The 22,427-nt window shown below is 41.7% G+C and overlaps 1 protein-coding gene across 4 annotated transcripts; it reads left to right on the top strand.

Moving 5' to 3' along the window:
• The first annotated feature begins 71 nt into the window (after nucleotides 1-71).
• On the top strand, nucleotides 72-21,315 carry nktr (natural killer cell triggering receptor). 4 transcript variants are annotated; one of them, XM_080417107.1, is made up of 17 exons: nucleotides 72-187; nucleotides 3,260-3,338; nucleotides 4,047-4,121; nucleotides 6,159-6,266; nucleotides 6,881-6,925; nucleotides 7,973-8,060; nucleotides 9,474-9,503; nucleotides 10,144-10,289; nucleotides 12,202-12,412; nucleotides 12,590-12,757; nucleotides 13,425-13,512; nucleotides 13,938-14,086; nucleotides 14,486-17,215; nucleotides 17,369-17,455; nucleotides 18,157-18,216; nucleotides 19,489-19,596; nucleotides 20,166-21,315. In XM_080417107.1, the coding sequence occupies exons 2-17, from the start codon at nucleotides 3,281-3,283 to the stop codon at nucleotides 20,224-20,226; spliced, it is 4,212 nt and encodes a 1,403-aa protein (XP_080273233.1). In that variant the 5' UTR covers nucleotides 72-187; nucleotides 3,260-3,280; the 3' UTR covers nucleotides 20,227-21,315. The 4 variants fall into 4 exon arrangements, with proteins under 4 accessions (XP_080273233.1, XP_080273234.1, XP_080273235.1 ...); XM_080417108.1 differs by lacking the exons at nucleotides 72-187; nucleotides 3,260-3,338; nucleotides 4,047-4,121 and adding an exon at nucleotides 7,253-7,278 and having other exon boundaries at nucleotides 6,207-6,266; XM_080417109.1 differs by lacking the exons at nucleotides 72-187; nucleotides 3,260-3,338; nucleotides 4,047-4,121; nucleotides 6,159-6,266; nucleotides 6,881-6,925 and adding an exon at nucleotides 6,935-7,278.
• The last annotated feature ends 1,112 nt before the right edge of the window (nucleotides 21,316-22,427 follow it).

Here is a 22,427-nt window from a genome sequence, read left to right as displayed (position 1 = left end):
TACTTTTTCCACCAGTGCTACTTGGCGACCTCTGTGTAGCCTGCCATGTAGCCAAGTAGCGAAGGGTCACCAATTTCGGTGTAACACATTTCTCATTCTCACCTCGTACCCCACCAATTCCCTTCATGCTGCTACAACTTGCCGTCAGTGACTAGCTATCATCTGCCGTGCTAGCTGCTGTATACAGGTTGGTAAAGATATATCATCAAACATCTTGCATTCGGTAAACAGTGATTGTATCTCCCCTTTTTAGGACGTTATTATTGTGAATGGGGGACACGTTCGCTGCCTGCTAGCTCCAATCGGAACCTCTCCCTCCGCTGTATAGCTCCGAGATGAGGTCCCACAGCGTCTGCTGCCGGCAGAGTGCGGCACCGGCGAATATTGGCTATGATTGTTGATTCTTACCTTTTTCTCCACATCGTATCCAAAAAGTAAAGGTCGTCCCCCCTGCTCGCAGATGTTTTACATTTTAGCGGTCAAGAACATTTTACCGACGGGTTGTTACAATCGTTTGAATCGCTTTTTTAGTCAACCTGTGGCCAGTCAACCCCCGTCCGCATCCGCTGAACTGCTCCCTTTAAGGTTGCATCGGGAAAACATGGCACAGGATGACTAAAAAGGCGATTTAAACGCTTGTTTCAACCCGTCACTTATATTTTTTTGACCGCTAAAATTTAAAACATCTGAGAGCTGAGGGAATACCTTTTACTTTTTGGAGACGATGTGCGGAAAAAGGTAAGAATCAACAATATTCGCCGATGTCGTCATCTGCTGACAGCCTACGAAGCGGGACCTCATGAAGTTCCAAATGGGGCTAACTGCCTGCTAGCTCTCTCTTCTCTACCATCTTGAGAGGAAGGAAGGCTAGTTGCAGCTAGTTATCTGCATGCATCCCTCTCTTCTTGTATTGTTAATGATGTGATGGAAAACGTGTGTTAAACCGTCAAGTTAATGATAAACAACCCATACGCGCACCAGACCTTTTGATTCTACCAGTTCCTGGTGCGATCGAGGTACAGTTTGCACAGATGCATTATATGCCCTGCAGGCTAGCCTTGCTTACAAGGGGAATTCTAACCCATACTTGTTAATCGCTGCTGGGGCTTTAGGGGGCTGTGGCCAGTGTGGGTTTCATAGCCTTAACACATTAGTGATGATGTGTACATGCATTTGATCTAACTAAGATACGTGGTATCATTGCATGGAATGTTAAAGCCGAGCTACACCGAGCTTTACTCTAAAAGAAACCGAAAGCATGATGGGTGACATTTTCCTGAAAGTTGAAGTTGAAGGTGATTGTGTTGTCGAACTAAAATAAGCAAGGAATCCTGTCCACTCAACCCATCCAGCTTCAACCACAGCCATTATGCTAATACGAGTTAGGACATTTAATACAAACCCAAATTGATGGGTTTTTATGGTCTTAATGTTAACTCATTTTGCCAGGGACCCCCTGGAACCCCCCAAGGATCACTAAGTGTCCCTGGACCGCAGTATACGAGAACCACTGATGTAACCCATGGTGGAATAGATTTAATGTCATGAAATCCTTTGATTTTATGTGTCTTGAGGACACACTACATAGTGACTGCAGGGGTTGACAGTAAGGTCTCAGAGGCACTTGCCCATTGGGCAAGTACAGGTCATGTTCTACTTGCCCAAAGGTCATGCCCACTTGTCCAACAAGTAAACTGTGATAGTTAGTTTCTTTCTTTTTTTTACTGTACTTGCTAATTCTGGGGCTGTGAGATATGGACATACCTCAATATTTATGCCAAATTTCTCAATAGCTATACAATATAAAAAAATCCACAGACATGTTGAGTTTATAGCGAACTAAAGACGGAAATCCCCACTCAAACGAACCTGCCCGTCGGGCAACCTGAAAGCAAACTCCACCTGCCCGAACGTTTTATTTACTTGCCACGGGCAGTCGGGCAACCGTTAGTGTCAACCCCTGTGACTGCACCCGTTTCATGTAACACTGTATTTATTTTATTTGCATCTGTGATGTTGTAATATGATTCAAATGTTTGTTATTGTTCTTCATTATGTATGTGTTTTATATGCTGTTATCAGGGAGTGCTTGAAAAAGAGAGCTTGCTCTCAATGGGCTTCCCTGAATAACTAAAGGAAAAAGAAAGCAGGAAAAGAAACAGAAAACTCTAGCCTGACTTGATTATCTGTCTTCTAATCAACTATTAGGAGACAAATACTACACTAAAGCCTAAAGGGAGTTACAAGGTGTGGCTAAGTAAGCAGTATGTAAACTAGGCCATTCTCCGGTTACAAAAAAAGTGATGGACTGATAAAATGGTTTGGATTCAGTAAGTTGTACACTTGTGAAACACATGTCTTTCTGCTATCACAGATTCTAGACCCTCCAAACAATTTGTCTTTCTAGCCTTCCAGGTATTCTCTCTCAACAATGACTGTCGCTGTTCTTGTTCATTGCCCATAGGATCTAGTTTGGTATGTAGGCTATTAGAGAGGAGAGTCAACAAGACTGGTCTTGATTACTTTAGCAGTCAGGTATGTATTATAGCAGATAGGCCTAGACCACAAGTTGCTTTGTTATTTTATTTGTAGGGCTCAAAAGACGTATGTTGTCAGCTGTCTGAGGACTGTTGTTAAGTCCACTCCCTGCCGCTGTGGAAATAACAGTTCCCTTATAATGGTAGAATCTGTCACATGTAAAGCCGCATACTAGAGCCAGCTGCAGAACAATACAGTATGTACCCTAACCCTAGTAGTGCATCTTCGGTTTCACAGGGTTTCTTAGTTTAGCAGGACCTTGACACCTCTGCGATTTAAATCTAAGCGCTATCTCATCTGTCCGTTCCCAGTTTCACCACATCGTAAACACGTCCAGCAGTAGTGTGGGAAGGAGGGGGAGGGTCTGACTAGTGGCATTTCAGCTGGCATCTGTCTCTGATAGTTCAGACAGAAGGACAATGGGAAGAGAGGGAAAAATATGCATTGAGGAAGTTGTGCTGTGACTGGATTTGCATAGTGGTACATTTCCCCATAGGCTTGACTGGCCTCTCTCTCTCTCTTTCTCTCCCTCCCCTCCTTCCTGTCGTAGTCTGTCTCTCTACAGTCTACTTCAACCCACTTCCCAGTTCCCACTATACTTTTCCTTGTACTTGTCATCACTCTGAGAAGATGAACTAACCGTTTTGCTGCATATCGCTGGACTGAGGGTAGAAGACTGCCTTGAATCTTTATACCACTTTTTGCTCATTCTACCTTTCAGGTCATCCAGACCTGGATCACAATGGGAGTTAAAGACCGCCCTCAGTGCTACTTCGATGTGGAGCTCAATCGGGAACCAGGTAAGAGATGCCTAATTGTACAATCTCCTTCCACTGACATTGTGAGAAATGAATCTGTAGAACTTTAATGGATATTATTTGATAAAGATGTTTAATTTGGAAGTTGTAGTTATATGTAGTTAGATATTGTGACTAAACACTTAAAACTCAAAGAAAGTGAGCCTGATGTGGCTGGGTTCAATTGTGTGATAAAAAAGAATCTACAACAAAGTGGAAAAACTTGGCTATCAATTGTGTTGTTTGCTTTTAAGAGAGGGGTCTGATATTATTTATTTTTCTAATGAAAACCAGAACTACTTTGGTGGCTGTTCTGTCAATGTCATAATTAAATTAAACTTTGTTTGGACACGGTAGGATACAATGAACCCACCCTCCCTCCAACTCCCTTAAGCATTGTTTATTATTCACCACTGCCCATGACAGTGCTTCTATGATCTCTTTCACCACAGAATCCCTCTAAATGAGTGTTAGAAACAACAACAGGAAGTTGATATAATAATTTTGTAGTCTGAATAACTAATAAACCATGTAAAAGACGTCCTATTTTGTACCATTATCAATGTTTTTCAAATGTACAGTAAAATTGTACCAATCAGCAAGACATCTTTGAATGCTTCCAACCATCTCCATTTCTCTCTACAAGCAATCTGTAAATCCTTACTATGGTAACCTTTTTTTCCTTCTTTTTGTTTTATATTTCTTTTACAGTTGGGCGTATAGTCTTTCAACTTTACTCAGATATTTGTCCCAAGACAAGTAAAAACTTCCTCTGTTTGTGTACTGGTGAGTAGAACTCCAACTGAGGTGCTCGTTCACATCTCAAAACACAGCCAATGTCTTGCTTTTTCAAATAATGACCGCCGGGAGAGATTAATTCCTTATACCCTATTTTATACTTTTTTGAATGACAGTGTATCACAGCAGCAATAATAGCCAATCTACAAGTTCACAACATCTTGTCGTGAGCTTGTAGATATGCTAGTTGCACTATTTTTGAAATGGTATACTGCAAAAAGCTTTCCCATAACTTCCAGAGGAAAGGAGCATGCCTCTGTCTAAATGGTCATAATATATATCACTTGATGGCAGACATAAGTTAGTGGATGGATGGAGAGCCCTGGTCCCCCTCTCTAGTCTAGATATACAGTAGTTCATGCTGCTGTCCAAAGCCGGGTGTACTGTAGTGGAGATGGTCTAACTGAAGATGGCCATAAATCTCTGGACAGAAGGCAGATCAATCCTCCACCCTCTCATTTTTCAACCCCACCTGTGAACATGAGGACTGTCAAGGGCAGATTTCGGAGACGGCTGACTGGCTGTTCCCTCTCTCTTGAGCACGCATAACACACATGCACACACCTGCAACGACACACCATTAGTGTGGTCACTTTGCTCTGGCCCAGTGAAAGCTTTTTAGCGTGTCAGTTTTTAGGAGCCGCTCAAGCTTCGGCCAAAGGAAACCGAACCCTTGTAACACTGCTGGTGCCAGCAAAGTAAAATCCCAGTACATTAGCAACCTAAGCTTGCCTGTTGCACAGTCAGTCCTCTGTCCCCGGAAGGCACTTCCAACGCCTGTCTCATTGAAAACGCCTCCTTTTTTGACCAAAGTGAAACACCTGGGGTGCTTTCGGGTCCAATATCCTGGCCCCACACACACTAGACCAGCAGGGAAAGATCCCATCTTTCTTTAATGAACGACAGTCCTCCTCTGCAGACTTAACTCATTCAGTCCGGGAACGCATCTGTGTCATTTTATATTTGAGCTATAACCATTGTTTTTATACTTAAAAAAAATTCAAGCTCATAGCGCGGCACAGAGTGCCACGCTACCAGCTTGTAGATCTGCTATTTTAGAAAAATCTTGAACATTTTTGCAAATCTTTGAATACATAAATATTTTTTGAAATAACATTTTTAACTCAAATCTTTGCTTCTGGCTGGTCCCTGGACAACATATTTTGATGGATATCGGCGGCGAAAAATATATCATTTCGGGGGTCCTTGACAAGAAAAAGTTTGAGCACCACTTATATATAGGTATACACACAACAATAGTTTTTCAGAAAAATTAAGACATTTGTTACAAATGTTCGCTTTAAAAAATATACATTCAAAGATTTGCAAAAATTTAAGATTTTTCAAAAATATCAGATCTACAGGCCCTCGGTGCCGCACTATGAGCTTGTATATCTGCTGTTTTTGAATAGCCAAAGATATCTAAAATGACGGATGCATTCCCGGATTGAATGGGTTAACAAGAAGATGCCTGAACAGGGTCATCTGGTTTATTAAAACCCTCCCAACCCACCTGTGGTTTCATTGCATTGTTTAGCATAAACCGTTTGTGGCGACGTGGCAACATGCAAGAGCAGGAGTTCTAAATAATAAGACCTGCAGGCTATTTACTGGTTCCTTGTACACACACACACAACCACATTCTACAAAATGCAGGCCTGTTATATATTTCAGCGGTTTTCAACCGTTTCTGGGTCAGGAGGACCCACTTAAAAGTCTTGAAAGTGTTCGTGGCCCACCCATCTGACCTTCCATCTGACCACTTAACACATATTTTAATCATCAATCAATCGATTGTGTTCCGGTTTGTATCGATGGAACCAACGTAGTATAAGTTGAGTTGCTATATATCTATTTCACAATGAAAAATTAAAGGTTTAAACGAAACATTATTTTCTAATATAAATGTTATACTATCATTCAAATCTTAGTGTTCGCCAGGCCCACAGGTTGAGACTGGCTGGTATATTTCATGTGGTTTGTTCTGTGCTGTACCACTAGTAACTCACTTCTCTCTCTTTGCAGGTGGGAAAGGAACTGGCAAAGCCACAGGGAAAAAGCTGTGCTTTAAAGGCTCCACGTTTCATAGAGTTGTAAAGAACTTCATGATCCAGGGAGGGGACTTCACTGAAGGTGAACCTGCATTTTAAAATAACGACCGTCTGATAACCGGTCATTTACTCCCAAACTCTTGATTGGTCTCATGAGAACGATATAATAAAATATGGTCGCTCCTGACTCAAGTCACCGTGTCCAAGGTGACTTGAGTTGTGACTGACTGACCATATTTAAAGTGCAGTTTTGTGAAAATTTACTTTTTATAATAATAATGTACTTGTGTACCGTTGCTGTCTGGTAGAAACATTGTATCTCCATATTTCATCGTTTTATGTATTTCTAGACTATAACATATGTTATAGAATATGTTTATGTTGCCCTATATTGTACTCCGATCAACAGTACAAGCCCACAGTGTGACGTGTTGTGAGCTTGTAGAAAGGCGATTTTCGCTAATTTGAAAGCTCCTGACAATTTGTGAAACATTTTCGCCTACAATGTCATGTCATGCCCAAATTAGAGACACCAGGTTGAAACTGTAGTTAAGTCGGTTTGTGTTTTTTTTATTTAACCAAAGAAAGAAGTTTTTATTGTGACTAAGTAATTGGATCAATTGGAACGCATGTTCTTTTTTCCATTTCCCGAAAAGAAATGACAATAAAAACCTTGAATAATCCTGATCTCTGCAGGGAATGGAAGAGGAGGGGAATCCATATATGGGGGCTACTTTGAAGGTAAGCGGTAGTGTTTGTGTGATATGTGATGAGCACTAAGGATTGTTAATTCGTAAACCTATAACTTACATATCCTCGAACCTCCATCATAGCTAATTTTGCATGAGCGTACAGTTGCATGTGCCTGTAGTTTTAAGCACGGGTTTCCTCCTGCAAATTATGCCTAATACCCAGTGCTGACTTTCCCCTTTCCATTGTCTTGTTCTGCCTTATAGTCCTGCCAAAATAATGGGTTTTTAGACAAATCAGCATGGAGGGTAGGCGTTCTCTTTATTGAAAGCTCCAATCTTCCTGCCTAAAATTCTCAACGTATTCTTTTATTTATAGAGTGTGGTCTTTTGCAAAATGAGAAGGTAAGAGATGTACACAGTTCAGTAACACAATGTCATCATGTGGTTAAAATGTTAGCCCTGGTGTTGATGGATGTCACCATTCATAGAGCTACAGTATCTGATGACTTTGAGACGCCAAATCCTTTGGCTCCTTGTATTACTGAATACTTTTAACTGTATGGTGTCATAGGCATGTTCACTTTGATTGTTCTGACATGTAATTACAGGCCTTCTTTTACTATTGTAAACTGTGGATAGCGGTTTCTCTGACCGCTGTTGAGATTCCATTAAGGCATCCAATGGAAATAAGCTAATTATCCTCACTGTGTTATTCCTGGTCATTTAAAAGAATAATGAGTGTGATTTGCTCTCCACTGAGAGCTTTTGTTATGAATTACCAAGTCAATCAGCTAAGGCCTGTAATTTAGGTGGTGTAATGAATCTTGTTCATTACATTGAATATACATATTTGAAACTTATGTATGCTTTTCTTCACATCCAGGTGTGTGTGGTTGGTTGGTCTAATTTGAACAATTGAAACCCAAAAGTTATTATGGTTTTCCGAAATTGTTACCATGGTGGGTGGGGCAGATGGATGAGGCAGTGGCGAGGCTTACTTAAAAACCTTTCTCTCTCAGCCTCTCACCACATCCCTTATCATTAGTTCAACGGCCACATTCTGAGACATCCCCCCTCTGTCTCTCCTCCCCAACAGATGAGAACTTCATTCTCAAACACGACAGAGCATTCCTGTTGTCGATGGCCAACCGCGGGAAGGACACCAACGGGTCACAGTTCTTTATGTGAGTATCAGTCACCAAACAGCAATATTTGACCTGTGCACATTATTGGTTTCCTTTTTGTGCATGTGAGCCAGTCCTTTTATTTTAGGTTGTGCGTTTTGTCCTTTTTTTTTCTTCTCCCCTCAACTATTTTGATTCCTCAGAGTAGAATTTGACATTCTGTGTGAGCGCCAACAACCCCTCTCTGTGTGCAGTTAGAGTTCAAAGTGCAGAGAAACATGGATTCATTCTTTTTGTCTACAAATGTGTTACATTTTTTCTCTTGCCGTTTTTTGTGTAACATTTGCAGAAACTCTAGCATCCTGCCCTTCCAAGGTAATGTGTCTCTCCAAGGCTGTGTTTCCTCTCTCTCTCTCCTGACTGTATCTGTATCTTTAAGTAGTCATGCGTTAACACACATTTTCTAGTACCAGGGCTGGGCCATATGACTTCAAATCAGTATCATGATTATTTCAAGCATATATATATATATATATATATATATATATATATATATATATATATATATATATATATATATATAAATAATAGCGGATCTACAAGCTCACAACGTGTCGCCACACATTGTGAGCTTGTAGTTCTAAATGTCAAAATATATAATAGCTAATAAAAAATAAAAAAACGCCACCATTGTAAAACAAAGTATAATACAGGCTTAAGTGGTTAATCAGACTGATGGATTTAGTCGATCATAAATTATAAATAATTATTAGATTTTTTTTCGCTTGGATTCGTTGATGTATAAGAAAAAAATATATATAAAAGATTTGTTTCTCGATTATTTGGTTTCAAGTCGGTTATCGGTTCTAAATACCATTTTCGATATATTTTTGGTTGATAGCCCAGCCCTACATACTGTAGTAGGTTGGACACTTTTGGATGTATAAATGATATTATCCACCAATGGTTACAGCTGTCACATCTAATTCAACCACACTTTCCAGGCCTCCCATATCAGTACAACAGGTCCACCATAACTAAGCCACGTCAACGAAAATGTGTTGACGGATTTACTGTAGCTACTAGGTACTCAAGACTGCACACTTTGCATTATCTGAAATTGACTAGATAATTTCCAGTACCCATTGTTCAGTGTGTATTTATTCATTGACTCTGATTTACACACAGGGATTCACTGCTCTCTGCTCTGTCCAATTATTCTCCCACAAAACAGTCAAATTACAATGTTTGTTTTGTTTTTTGTTATATTAATCATGGACAATGAGGCTCATGCATTTTGTCCCTTTAGGAAAATGTAAATGCAGTAGAGCTTAAGTCCATGGTATGAACAATGCGTTAAATTATCTTGCTTATTATCTCATCCCCGTTCTTTTTCTTTCTTTTTTATGACCCAACCACTGCCCTCGGGTGACCCAAACTGGCTCGATTAATGACCGGCTATTCTTCAAACAGCACGACGAAGATGGCGCCTCATCTAGATGGGTAAATGACCTTGATGAGGGATTTAATTAATGAATCAGTAATTAATGGTTAATGAGGACATGTTACCAATTTATTCACACAAGTGACACAGAACCTTCCTGTTTTTTAAAAATGTTTAAAGATTCTTAAAGATAATTTGTAGTATTAATGCTAATGTATACTTTGTCTTTCAACTGAAAAGCAACATTTTTGTCAAGCGAAGCTTGTTGAAAGGATCATGCAACAAAGTTTAAAAATGAAAAATAGCAGTTATACAAGCATACAGCATATGTTAGAATGTATTTTCAGCATAGAAAGGCGGTGTAGAGGGAAAAAAGGAGGGGGACAAGGATAGATGTTGGAGCGATTCTTTACTATTACAATTTGTTTATTTCAAAAGATTTGAAAGAAAAATCAAAAAATTTCACAAGGATTTCAGGAGGGGGGGGGGGGGGGGTCAAAGGTTCCGTAAATAAATAAAAACATAATAGTGAAAATAGCAGATCTTCAAGATTGTGAGCTTGTAGATTATTTTCACTATTAAATAGTTAGGATTTTAGTAAGGATTTCTGTCAGTTTGGTGAGACGCAGGGAGACGCCAAATGGATCTTTTGGGTCTTGAGCTGAAACGTTTGGGAACCTCTGCTCTATCCCGCTGCAGAGTCCATGTGGTCTTTGGTCTCGTCATCTCCGGGTTTGAGGTGATAAAGAAGGTTGAGGGGCTGAAGGCCGACTCAGCTAGCAGGCCTTACGCCGATGTGAGGGTGGTCGACTGTGGACAACTGATCACCAAGTCTGCTAATGATGGTAGGCTTTCATCATTAATAATCTTTTAAGTCTTCATTGATTGATTGAATACTTTTTTAACAGTTTGCAATTTGTACAGAGGTACGGTTTACAATGATTGTTAACCCACAAGGCCCGGGAACGCATCTGTGTAATTTTTAGATTTCTTTGGCTATTAAAAATAGCAGATATACAAGCTCATAGCGCGGCACCGAGTGCCCAGCAATGAGCTTGTAGATCTGCTATTTTAGAAAAATCGGGAAAATGTGTGCAAATCTTTGACTGTATATATTCTTTAAAGCGAACATTTGTAAAATATTTTGTTCCAGGTACCTCCAGAAGCAAAGATTTGAGTACAAATGTTCTGTGGGAGAAGTATATCTGCTATTTTTTTAATAGCCAAAGAAATCTAAAAAGGATAACACAAAAGCCCTATGGGCTTGTTTTGTTGTGTCCATTGTGGTGGTCCTCACGGGAGGACTGCTGACCTACAACCGTAACCCACCCGAAGCCATCCTTTTATTCAATTTATTGATTAGTTATTTATGTAATCTTAACTAATGTAGCCCCGCCTGAAGGGAACCACAGCTCTGTTGAAGACTTTTTCTGGTATGGTACGAGATAGACCAGTCAACATTTGTGAGTATGAATAACTCTACCTTGGTTTGTGGCTTAAGGAGAGAGTTGTTCATGTTAACAAACGTTTATTGTATACCATGGCAATAACATGCATTATTACATACATTACTAACACTTTTGCATTGTAGAACACATGCCCAGGACTTTGAACCTTGCAGCCAACCTTGCAAAGCAGAAAGTCTATAAAAATAGCTTATGCCTTTTTATTTAACGTTTTGTCTTCATCCCCAGAGCAAAATGGCTGTGTGTGTGTGTGTTGCCTATCAATGTAACTAGGTCATTTTTTGTGTTGATTCCGTAAGAGGATGGCATTTATCCGCTGACATTCCGCCTGGCATTAGGAACAGGGCACGTAACTCGATCTGCTATTTAACGAGGGTCACTGATGCTATCTGTGTGGAGCTGAGCTGGCTACTGCCTTTCCAACTCTTAACAGAAATGCTTTCATTGCCTCTAACATGGCAGGACGAAGCCTCTCTTGTGGTGCCATGTAATACCACCCTGAGAATGACTCCCAAGCGTTTGAACTTGTCATCACCTTTTGGGTGTGCATTTAAGTCACAAAGACACACAGCATGTCTGTATTCATGTCTGTAACAGTGTTAAAGCAGCACTATGTCACTTTTTAACAACTATATAGCATATTATGTCCCACAAAATGATAAAGTTACAATACAAAGCAATAACAATCATCCTTCCATAAATGTATGGGGAGACGATGAGTTAATGAAGGTAGGTAATGAAGTCAAAGACGTTTGCTGCCATGTTATTTGTGTCCAAAGTGGCCTCTGATACCCTACATACGTACATAGTACTGCTTTAAAGGACAACTTTGTTTTTTTACAACAAGGGTTATTTCCGTGAAACTTTGTACGCACATCCCCACTAGGCCAAGGAAGAAATGCTACCCTACATTTATCAAATCAGCCTCATGGTGGCGCTGTAACAGGCAGATTCACGTTTTGGCCTATAACTCTTGAACTGTATAGTCCAAAACGTGACTGTTACAGCGCCACCATGAGGCTGATTTGAAAAATGTAGGGTGGCATTTCTTCCGTGGCCTAGTGGGGATGTGCGTACAAAGTTTCATGGAAATCGGAGGCTGCGATCATGACTATTTACCAATGGACAGAATGCCCCCGCCCCCCAGTTAAATATCACTAAAATCACTATAACGATAGAAAGCAAAACCGGGTATGGGCTAGTTACATTTAAATACAAATGATGTCTTCCTAAGTTAACCTTACTGAATAGTTATGTGTGAGCTGACATGCGTGCTGTCATTTTACTTCAGTACTTCAAGGCAAGAGGAAAAGAACTGCCCATTCAGCAGAATCATCCCTCAACTCCCACAAGACGTCCTCTTCCGCTGAGTCCGAAAGCGAATCGGAGGAAAAGCACCGACATCGCAAGCATAAGAAGCATGGCAAGAGCAAGCGGGCTAGAAAGAAAAGGAGAGTGTCGAAGCAGGAGAAGCACAATGACATTGCACCTTCTGTCCAAAGGTGATTTAATCGTTGCAGATTGTCAAACAGTTGCGGAATTGTTCAATTGCACTGCAACATTAGAGCCTGACCGATGCCAGAGTTTTGGGTCTGTTTAAAAAAAAAATATATATATATATATATATATATATATAAGCAAACAAATAACCAAAACAAATGTTGCCTCTGCTCCCGCAGTCCCGTGAAGCCAGAGATGGCAGAGGGAGAGAGTGGAGAAACTGGAGAGAAGGAGCAAGGTGTGAAGAGAGAGAAGCCTGTTGTTCGGCCAGAAGAGATCCCTCCCGTGCCAGAGAACCGCTTCCTACTGAGACGAGACATGCCAGCTCAGGAAGAGAAGCCAGAGATGTGAGATCTCTTTTTATGTACCATTAACTACACACATGTCACTGTTTTTAGTTGGACTCCATTTATCTACTTCCACGCCAAGTGTAATTCGAGTATGGACCTCCTTTAATTTACACATAGTACATGTAAGGAACGTGTGTTTATCAAAGTAAATGCAAAATATGGGGGTTAATTACCACACTAAACTAATGACCACACGACTCAGAATTCCACTTATACCACGGCCATTTACCAACGATTAAAATATATGTAGTGTTTATTCATATTTCAGGGCAATACAGTCTTTGAATATAAACTTTGCATAGGCACTGTCTTCATCAACCTCGAAATATACGTCGCCTTACTACTCCAGCAAGCGGGAGAAACCGTAGTAATAATACAAACTGAGCCAGTCAGCTGAAAATTGTATTTTACCAAAATATCAACACAGGTTTTATTTTCCCCAAAAGAAGGCTGAACAATATTGTATTGAAATCCATGTATTTCATGACTAGTTTCTAATTCACGTTACTGTAGGTCAAATAATACAGTAATAGTTTCATTAGGCATGACGAGACAGCAGCTGTGCGGTTATCTAGAAATACATTTACAGCTTCTGGCAATCAGAATTGAGTATTCTCCGTGGCCATCGTTTAACCCCATTAAAAGTTCCGCTTGATCTTTTCAGAACCAAACAAGAAGAATCATCTCTTCCAAGTGACGTGAAACCAGCAGTCACTAAATCTGGACGGAAGATCAAAGGCAGAGGAACAATGGTACGCTCACGTCTCCAAACTGCAGTCAAAGATTGTTGATTACATTTTTGCTTGTTCAGCTTAACCACATGAACCCTAGCATCTCTATTCTGGGCATGTCATGGCGAACGTTCTGCAAAAACGGGCAAAAATTGCAGAGCTACAGGCTCGCAACATGACGTGAAGAGCTTGTGGATCGTCAATTTGCCTTAAATTTTCCTCTCTTCTCCTGCCTCGGCCTTACCAATTTACAGTGCAACATGTACCTGCCACTTACCTGCATTGTGAAATTCTGTCCCATAATCACACCCACAACCCCTTAGGAAAAATGAGGCAATCTGCAAATTATCACAACCTCAAATTACCTTTGTGGTGCGTGAGATAATGGCTGACAATTTGTGTTAAACATTTTAATCTGTTTTTTCTCTCTCTCTCTCTCTCTGCAGAGATACCACACTCCCACGGGGTCTAAATCCCGCTCTGCATCTGTGGAGGAGGGGGGGAGTAGTGAGACCCCGCCGCACTGGAAAGAGGAGATGAAGAGAACCCAGGTTTATCAGCCTCCCAGTGTGGAGCGATGGAGCAAAGGAGACAAGTATGACTGACATGTTGAACTAAAAGCTGTTTTCATCATTCACTTCTAGAAACTTTTTTTTCTTTTCGTATCGTTAATATTTCATATGTTTTATACAATGCCAAGTAACTGTCATTTCTGTATTTGTTTAATTTGACTGGACTTTTTGATTTGATTTTGGAATGTTAATTTGTCTTTTGGTGTTTTTTTACTATATTTTTTATTTTTAGTTGCATGTCTGTATTGTATTTGCTTTGTTCAGAACCCCAGGAAGACTAGAGGCTCATTCATGCGTCTCTAATGGGGATCCTTTTAATAAACATGCAATTTCTCTAGTTGAATGATGATGATAACAAAGTGATTCACTATTTAAACGTTCTATAGTAGTTTGTTTGCTTGACTTATTATTGTCTTTAACAGATTGAATGACCGTTCTTCAAGCCGATGGGACGACGGAAGTGACTCTGCCTGGTCCCAGTCACCAGAACACTCTTCAGACCACAGTTCTGAAAGGTCCAGTCCGCAGCGCCCTCTCAAGAAAGAGAAGAAAAAAGCCAAACGCAAGAAGAAGGCGAAAAAACGCAAACGCAGCAAGAAGAGCACCAAGGACAAACACCCTGAGCCTCAGCTGTCAGAGGGTGAAAGATCAATCTCTTCCAGGAAGAGGTCAAAGACCAAAACATCCCGCTCTCCATCTCATTCAACCTCTAGTCATCGTCACTCAACCGCTAGCAGGAGACGGCGGTCCTCGCTGTCCTCGAGAGACTCGCGGTCCTATTCCAGGTCCTACACCGCCAGCCGCTCTAGATCTCGTAGGAGGTCCAGGTCTTACTCGAGATCCAGGAGTCCCTACCGTTCTAGAAGTCGGTCTGGGTCCAGGTCCAGGTCCAGATCTCAGACCTATTCTCCTTCCCGGTCTAGGTCAAGGACAAGATCTAGGTACAGGTCCAGGTCCAGGAGGAGGAATCAGTCCAGATCCCCGAGAAGCAGAAAGGCAAGCAAGCCAAAGCCTCTCGCCTCTGTCAAAGTAACAGAGAAAGCCACAGAGAGCAAAAGCACACCTGTCTCAAGACTCCCTAATGCTCCAGTACCAGAAAGTGTCCCTGTGATACCACTGAGTGACAGTCCTCCACCATCCCGCTGGAAACCAGGCCAGAAGCCCTGGAAGTCGACCTACGTCCATATTCCGGAAGTAAAGGCAAAGCCCGCCTCAGCTGCCCTGTCATCCACTGGTCAAGCAGGTTCTTCTGACAACATGAAGTCTTTGGTCACATCAGCTGGCCTCTCGGGGGACTCCCAAGCTGGATATGGTCACACCGATAAGACCCACAGGCACACGAGGCGGTCACAGAGCGGGTCTTCGAGGAGCCGTTCGTACAGTCGCTCGAGGAGTAGAAGTGTCTCCAGGTCGAGGTCCCCTCGCCTGTATGATAGCAGGTCATCCTCCTACAGCCGGTCAGGCTCTGAAAAGAGGCACGATAAAGGCAGTGATAAAAAGAAGCCATTGGACAAGCAGTGGAAAAAATATTACAGCTCTCTGAGGAGGATAAAGAATTTAGACAAGTACATTTCAATTCCGGCTGGTCAAGATCCCCACTTGGAGTCAGAGGATGGCACAAACAGCGACCATAGTCCTAGTCTGAATTGCTCCAAGGGAGGTGGCTCATTAGGACAGTCGAAAGAGAAGGGCAGCCCTCAGGACGGGGGGTCAAAGCATCATGATCCGTTGCCCTTGGAAGACTTGAAGACGGAATGGGACAGTGATGGCGATAAAGCTAGTCAAGTGAGCAGTACCAATAGCCAGTCAAGAAAACAGAAAACAGCAGCTCAAATCAATGAGCCTTGTGACAAGAGATTTTCTGGCCATGTGGGATGGGATTCTGAAAGTGATGCTGAAAAGGTGCCAAGCAAGGCAGCAGCCATCTCTGAAAAAGAGGAGGGGGAGGCTAGTTCAGAGTCGGAACATGAAACCAGCAGAAACACTGCAGCGTCAGATGGAGCAATTGCTCAGGCTCCCAGGAATGCCACTGCCCTTAGCCAATCAGAGAAGAGTCCTCAGAAGGTCACAGAGGCAGAGAGACATAAGAGCAAGAAAAAGGCGAAACGGAAGCATAAACACAAGAGGAGAGGTGAGTCAAAATCTGGGTCTCGTCGCACCAAAGACAAGTCAAAGAGATCTAAACATCAGAAGTTAAAAGAAACCTTTCATTGGCAGCCACCATTAGAGTTTGGAGAGGAGGAGGATGAAGATGAATCCCAAAAAGAGAAACGTCTCGAACTGAAGCTTGTAAAAGGGATAGACAGCCGTGCTGGAATCACCAAAGAAAGGCCCAGCAGATCCCCTGTTGTTGATGGCCCGGATAAGAATGGCCCAAGTTATACTCCTCCCAACCAGAGCGGTTCAGTACAACAAAAGGCGATGGTCCATGAAAACCCCAAACCAGCTGATTCAGAAAGGCAGTCATCCAACAGAAATAGTGTGAACAGTCCTAACCTGCCCATTGTTCGAGACCAGGCGGAGTCATATGACGATATGGATATATGCACCCCAGAACATGATACTGAGACTATCGTTGAACCTCGCGGCACTGACAATCCTATCAACAAACACTCTGAACTCACCCTGAAAACTACCTCCATCTCTCCAAATAAGATGAGCAAGGATGGTGACTCTGTCTGTCAGACGCAGAACAAAGAACTGCAATCTGCACCATCTGCCGCTGTTGGACAGCAAGATGAAGCAGGCCTGGGCAAAGCCGCCATTGACATGAAATGGAGGCCTCTGAAGGGAACGTCAGGTTTCCAGTCGGTGAGTCTGCCACCGATCATCCTGAAGAGCGCTAGACTTGCAGAGAATCAGACCCCCAATTCCCAGAGTGTCAGAATGGAGATCAAGAGCAAAAGCCGCGTCCGACCAGGATCCCTGTTTGACGAGGTCCGTAAGACGGCGCGGCTCAACCAGAGGCCCAGGAACCAAGACAGCTCCAGTGAGGACAAGTCCCCCACGGCGTCGGGGACCAGGGGCGAGTCCCGCACGCGCTCCACGAGGAAGTCTCGCTCCGTGTCCAGCCACCGGTCCCGGTCCAGAGGGCGGTCCCGCTCTTACAGCAAATCCAGGAGTAGATCCCGGAGCTCCAGCTACTCTTCCAGGTTAGAGTTGGAACAATTTGTTAGACATCAACATTCCACAGGGTGTCCGCCATTATGATCTTCCTAACTGCTGACTGTGTGGAATGTACCATGTGTCTGTGGTTTAACTCTGAGAATAGCAGTTTGTGACATTAAAACATATTTCTTCGTTAGGAGTCGAAGCAGAAGTCGCGGCAGACGACGAGGCAGGGGAAGGTCGCGCTCCCGCAGCAGCACGTACCGCAGCTACAGGAGTCACAGGTACAACCTGAAACCTTTTTTTCCATGGATATCTATTGATCCCAGAGGAGAAATTCATTCTTTTCATTCATTCATTAATTGAACGTGCTGTCAACTTGACAGAACAATGCCCTTGGAGCTGGCTGAGAGTGTCAGTGTCGTGTTCACAGATGCTGTTTGAAATCGCAGGAGCTGGGAACGTCCTGTCACAGGACGGTCCGATCCTAATGATCAACATCCATATCATATACACACGCTCTCCAAAGTCTCGCCTGTCATTCAGAACAAACCATTTTAGGGGCAGTGTGGATAAGGATAAGGATAATTCCTTTTAACAGGTCGTTCATGAAAGTCCTTGCGGTCTTGTTTCCAATGAGAACCTGTGAGCAATTAGGGGTTAAGAGTCTTGCTCAGGGACAAATTTCATTTCATTGACACATATGCTGACCTGGCCTGGAATCGAACCTGGGGCAACCAGGGCCTCTGGCTCCCTAGGCGGGCTCACTAACCACTCAGCTATGGCCACCCCAGGGGCAGTGTGTTCCCCCTTAAGTTGTTTTTTGGGGTATTATAGCATACCATCCTGAGCAGTGATCCTCTCTGCTGCAATATAATCTTAACTGAATCATACGTGCTTTAATGTAACATCGTATAATATTGTATTACAATGTCCAGAAGTGCAGGACTGAACTGACCAACTGTAATGATTTTGTTCCCATCAGTCGGACGTACAGCCGAAGCCATTCCAGAGGTCACTCCCATGGTCGACGTAGGAGATCCAGGTCTGTAAAACTATTTATGCGTTTTATATATGCAGTGATGGTTTACAGGGACACTCTTACTCTGGTGTTAATATACTTAAGAGAATAACCACATTGAAATGTATACTATTACCTAAATGTAATTTTGATTTGTTAAGATTAGAATTGGAGCAATCAGACAATGACTTAATCAGTGTTTGTTGCAACATTAGTCAGTGTTTAAAGTTCTGTAAGGACATGTTATGTACCATGACTTAAGTAAGCCTCTCGGAGATTTCACAAGGTGCGATACAGTACCTACCTAGCAAACATGATCATTTAGTTCGTTCTATTTATAACCAAAAAGGTAGAACCTCCTGCACTTGCAGTACATGCAGGTGCGAGACACAAAAGGCTTGGGTCTGACTAAAAAAAGAACTTTCTGCAACTCTGTTGCTCCCAAAACAAAGGGTATGTCTGACGCACTGACAAGATTGTCCTATTACTGCATCTGAAATAAGTTTTGTTTGGGGACATTTCTTTCTATTCTTTAAGTCTATTTATATCCGCCATTTTTCATCGTATCCAACCTAATAACTTCTTCAGACTCAGCATTCCATGTAAACTGCAGGAAGGTTACTCTATGTGGAGGTAGTCTGACTGTGTGTTTTGATGAGAGGAGAAATACTTACACGTCATGAGGTGAAAGTCGCACACTCTGGCTCTATATGCAGATTGACGTCCTCAGAATCCAAATTAGTTGATTCTGAGGAAGGTCAACAGGCCGAAATGTCAATCAAATAAATCACAATGTATGGAGCCAGAGAGTGTGACTTTTCCCCCCTCCCTTTTTAAGTTATATTGTATTAACATCTGGGGTGTAGTGGGGATTTTCTAGCAGGTGGAACGCTATTTTATTGTCGCCGACACACTATATATTTTCATTGTAGTTTGATGTTTAATTTACGGTATTTTAGTTGGCACACTGTATTGGATGGCTCATGGGAACGCAGTTTCACGGGCACGCCCGTGCATGTGCGGGCGCATGCTGTGTTCTGACCTGACTACACCTGTGATTAACTACCATACAGATTGGTCAAAATGTCGTTTTATTCACTAACAAAACGTATGGATTGCAACTTTAAAACACTATGATGTATATGTAAACTAATCATTGATGTATCTTCTTAATGATGGGAATGTACCAACGTTCCATGGCTGCTTCTACTGAAGCTAGGTTCAGAAAAAAAAGAAATGCCATTTAGATGATATTTCATTTCATTGGCATTGTCATCCGGCTGTATGGTAATGCAGGTCGAAGTCCTATGACAGCTACTCCAGTCGGAGTTGTAGCCGGAGTGTGAGCAGAAGACGAGGGCGCAGGCGGAGTGACAGCTACAGGAGCTCAGGGCGCCGCTCCAGGTAAGACGTAGTGCTCCCCGGTGAAGCTTTGCAGACATCGAGCAGGTGGCAGGTCTCACCTCTTCTCTTTTTTTCCCTTCACTCTTCTCACTGTGGCCCAAAGTCACATAGCATGTTTTATCCTTAAAGCTACCACAACGTTGCATTTAAGAGTTCTCAATTTCATCACAAGCCCGACAGGACCCGGCGGGCTTGGGCCGGTTTCATGCCGACAAGTTATGTTAATCGGTCGGGTCGGGTATTGCGCAAAAACAAAAAAAGGGAGGGTTTTTCCTTAAGTCTGAATACAAATACAAGTGCAAGCGCTGAATGACAGTTTAATTAGAGAAACAAGGTCTAACACTACAAATCCATATGCTCATCAGCATTCGAAGCAGCTCACAATCCAAATATATAAAGTGTAACTGTGGCATGCATGCATAACATAAATCTGTTTCTCGTTTTTATCTTAATTTCTGTTCCCTGCAACCGGTTTCAAGGCTCTGCTTCATGGTAACCAGCTTCTCCCGCATACCTTTTTTTTTTTAAATGTCTAAATGTGATGTGGTGATTCTAACCCTGTTCTGTAGGTCCTACCGTTCCTCCAGTGGCAGCACTTCCAGACACAGTGGAAGCAGCAGGTACAGCTGAAGCCACAGTCCAGCAACAGTTGTCACATTGACTTCAACACAAGCACAAGGTCTGGCCACTGTGTCAACCACATGAACAAGGAGCATGATGATGATGATGATGCTGCTGCTGTCGGGCGGAAACCTTGTGTGTCTTTTCAGGAAATGGAACACAGAACCTGTGTTCAAATGGATCCAATGTACAGTAGATGTTATTTAGTCACAAGCTCTTAATGCTTTTCATCGGTTAGATATTTATAAAACCCACAGACACACATAACCACTTTCACTTTAAAACTATTCACCTTGTGGATCGATCGGCTATTTTTGCTACTTTTGTGTGACACTGTTGTATGAGTCATGACAAAGTAGGGCATTACATTACGAAAGAAAAACATAAGAAGTTGTAATATGGAGATACGAGGTTTACTGCCCGACGGCAACGATGAGTCACAGCTTCAAACAAAGACCAAAGAACGCATACCATCTTTTAGCTTGAAAACTGTATAGTTGATCGACAAAGTCGTGCGGAGGACAGCGCAGTATGAATTAGGCTTTAGATTCTTTTTTTGGAACATTCTTTCCTGGTCAGTAGGACTCTGTTAACAATGGCCACTCCTGAAATCTCCTTTTTAATAATGTAAATATTCTGAGAGGTGTAACCACAATTTTCTATTGTAAATGTATACTTCTTGGAGGGCAGAGGTGATAAGCTATAAAGTTTCTTATGTTGATATACAGTATATATTAAGCTGTTTATTTTACTTCCAATTTATACACTGAAATAGTTGAATGTATCATATCCAATAGTATATAAGTTCATTCTGTTTTGTTTTAAAGAAGTTTATCAATGATCACCTATGGGGTCTGCATGTAGTTAAACTAATGTGTTTCTATTGTCATAATAGCATGTCAACACAGTGTATGACAAGGATGATGCCTTAAGCTGCCTTAAAAGGTAAGGCAGAGGATTTGAAAGTGAATTAACTTTTGTAAGTGAAAATACCTTGTTTTATTTGCAGCAGAGTGATTGTTTAAAGTGAAAATATATAGTTTCTGTTCCATTCACTTTTTCATGAATGTAACAAATAAAGTTGATGTCTGTAATCTTGATTACACTGAACAACTGTTGCATTGTTTATGAACTGAATAAATGCCATCACAAGTTACAACATCGTAGACTAGTAGCAAAACATACTTGATTGTTATGCGCGAATATTATATGGGTAATAACAATGAACGGCAATGGCGCCATCTAGCATGTTCTACATAAGTGCATGCATTATTTGCGTTCACAAACTTGCACTGGCAATACATTAACAAACTTAATTTTCTACCCACATCTCTTATTCATGCTAGGCTGTGTTACATAATGGTACATATAATGTGCATGAGGACAGATAAGACATGCTAATAAAGCATGATAAGCTGCTGTGTTGGCATCAAAAAAGCATCAAAGGCTCACCTGATTGAAATAGACTTAATTTTCCTGATTAGATGCAATGCAATTAGAAGTAGCAGAATAATGTATCACTAATTACACTCCCCAAAGCACTTTACTTCACCAGAACAAGGGAATGGGGAGACAAATGTAATAAATTATTTATTAATCATGCTTAGAACTAGCATAATTGAAAATTGGGTTCCCTCCCCGCCAAGTGCCAACATTTGCATACCGTTAAAGGCTATGCTAGTAATTGAGCCCCACATCCCCACCCAATGTTGCTCCATGGAATTATAGAGCGCATTGTGTGTTCAACTAAATACATAGCCTTATTTGTCAGTGTAAAGTCTAGAATTTCTCTACTGCAGTTATCATGGGCCTTTGCTATATGTATAAAGGTTAATACAAGATTGTACTACATGAGGAACCAACATTGGCAAGAGTAGAATATAGTCTAGTGCAGTGGTTCCCAGGTACCCTCAGGGTTCCCAGTAGGGTTACAAATGGACCCTTGCAGGTTTGTAACTCAGAGTTATGGGGTCCTTGAAAAAAAAAAAAAATTGAACCAGGGAAAACTGTAGAGATAGCAGAACCATCAGAATAATTATGTAATCAATGGTTTCAAACAACACACTTTATTATTTATTAATTGTACTTCTAGATACAATTTTAGGGTTAAAAATAGGCCTCTGGGAACACCCTTACCATGAATAATAATAATAATAATGCGTTCAGTTTTGCTTTTGATCCCAGGTCTTCACAGGGAAATGGTCACTTTT

This window comes from Gymnoscopelus braueri, assembly GCF_963280865.1.
Source record: "Gymnoscopelus braueri genome assembly, chromosome: 21".
Classification (NCBI taxonomy): Eukaryota; Metazoa; Chordata; class Actinopteri; order Myctophiformes; family Myctophidae; genus Gymnoscopelus; species Gymnoscopelus braueri.
Note: the sequence above shows the minus strand (reverse complement) of the source record. Positions and strands in the feature narration are given on the sequence as shown.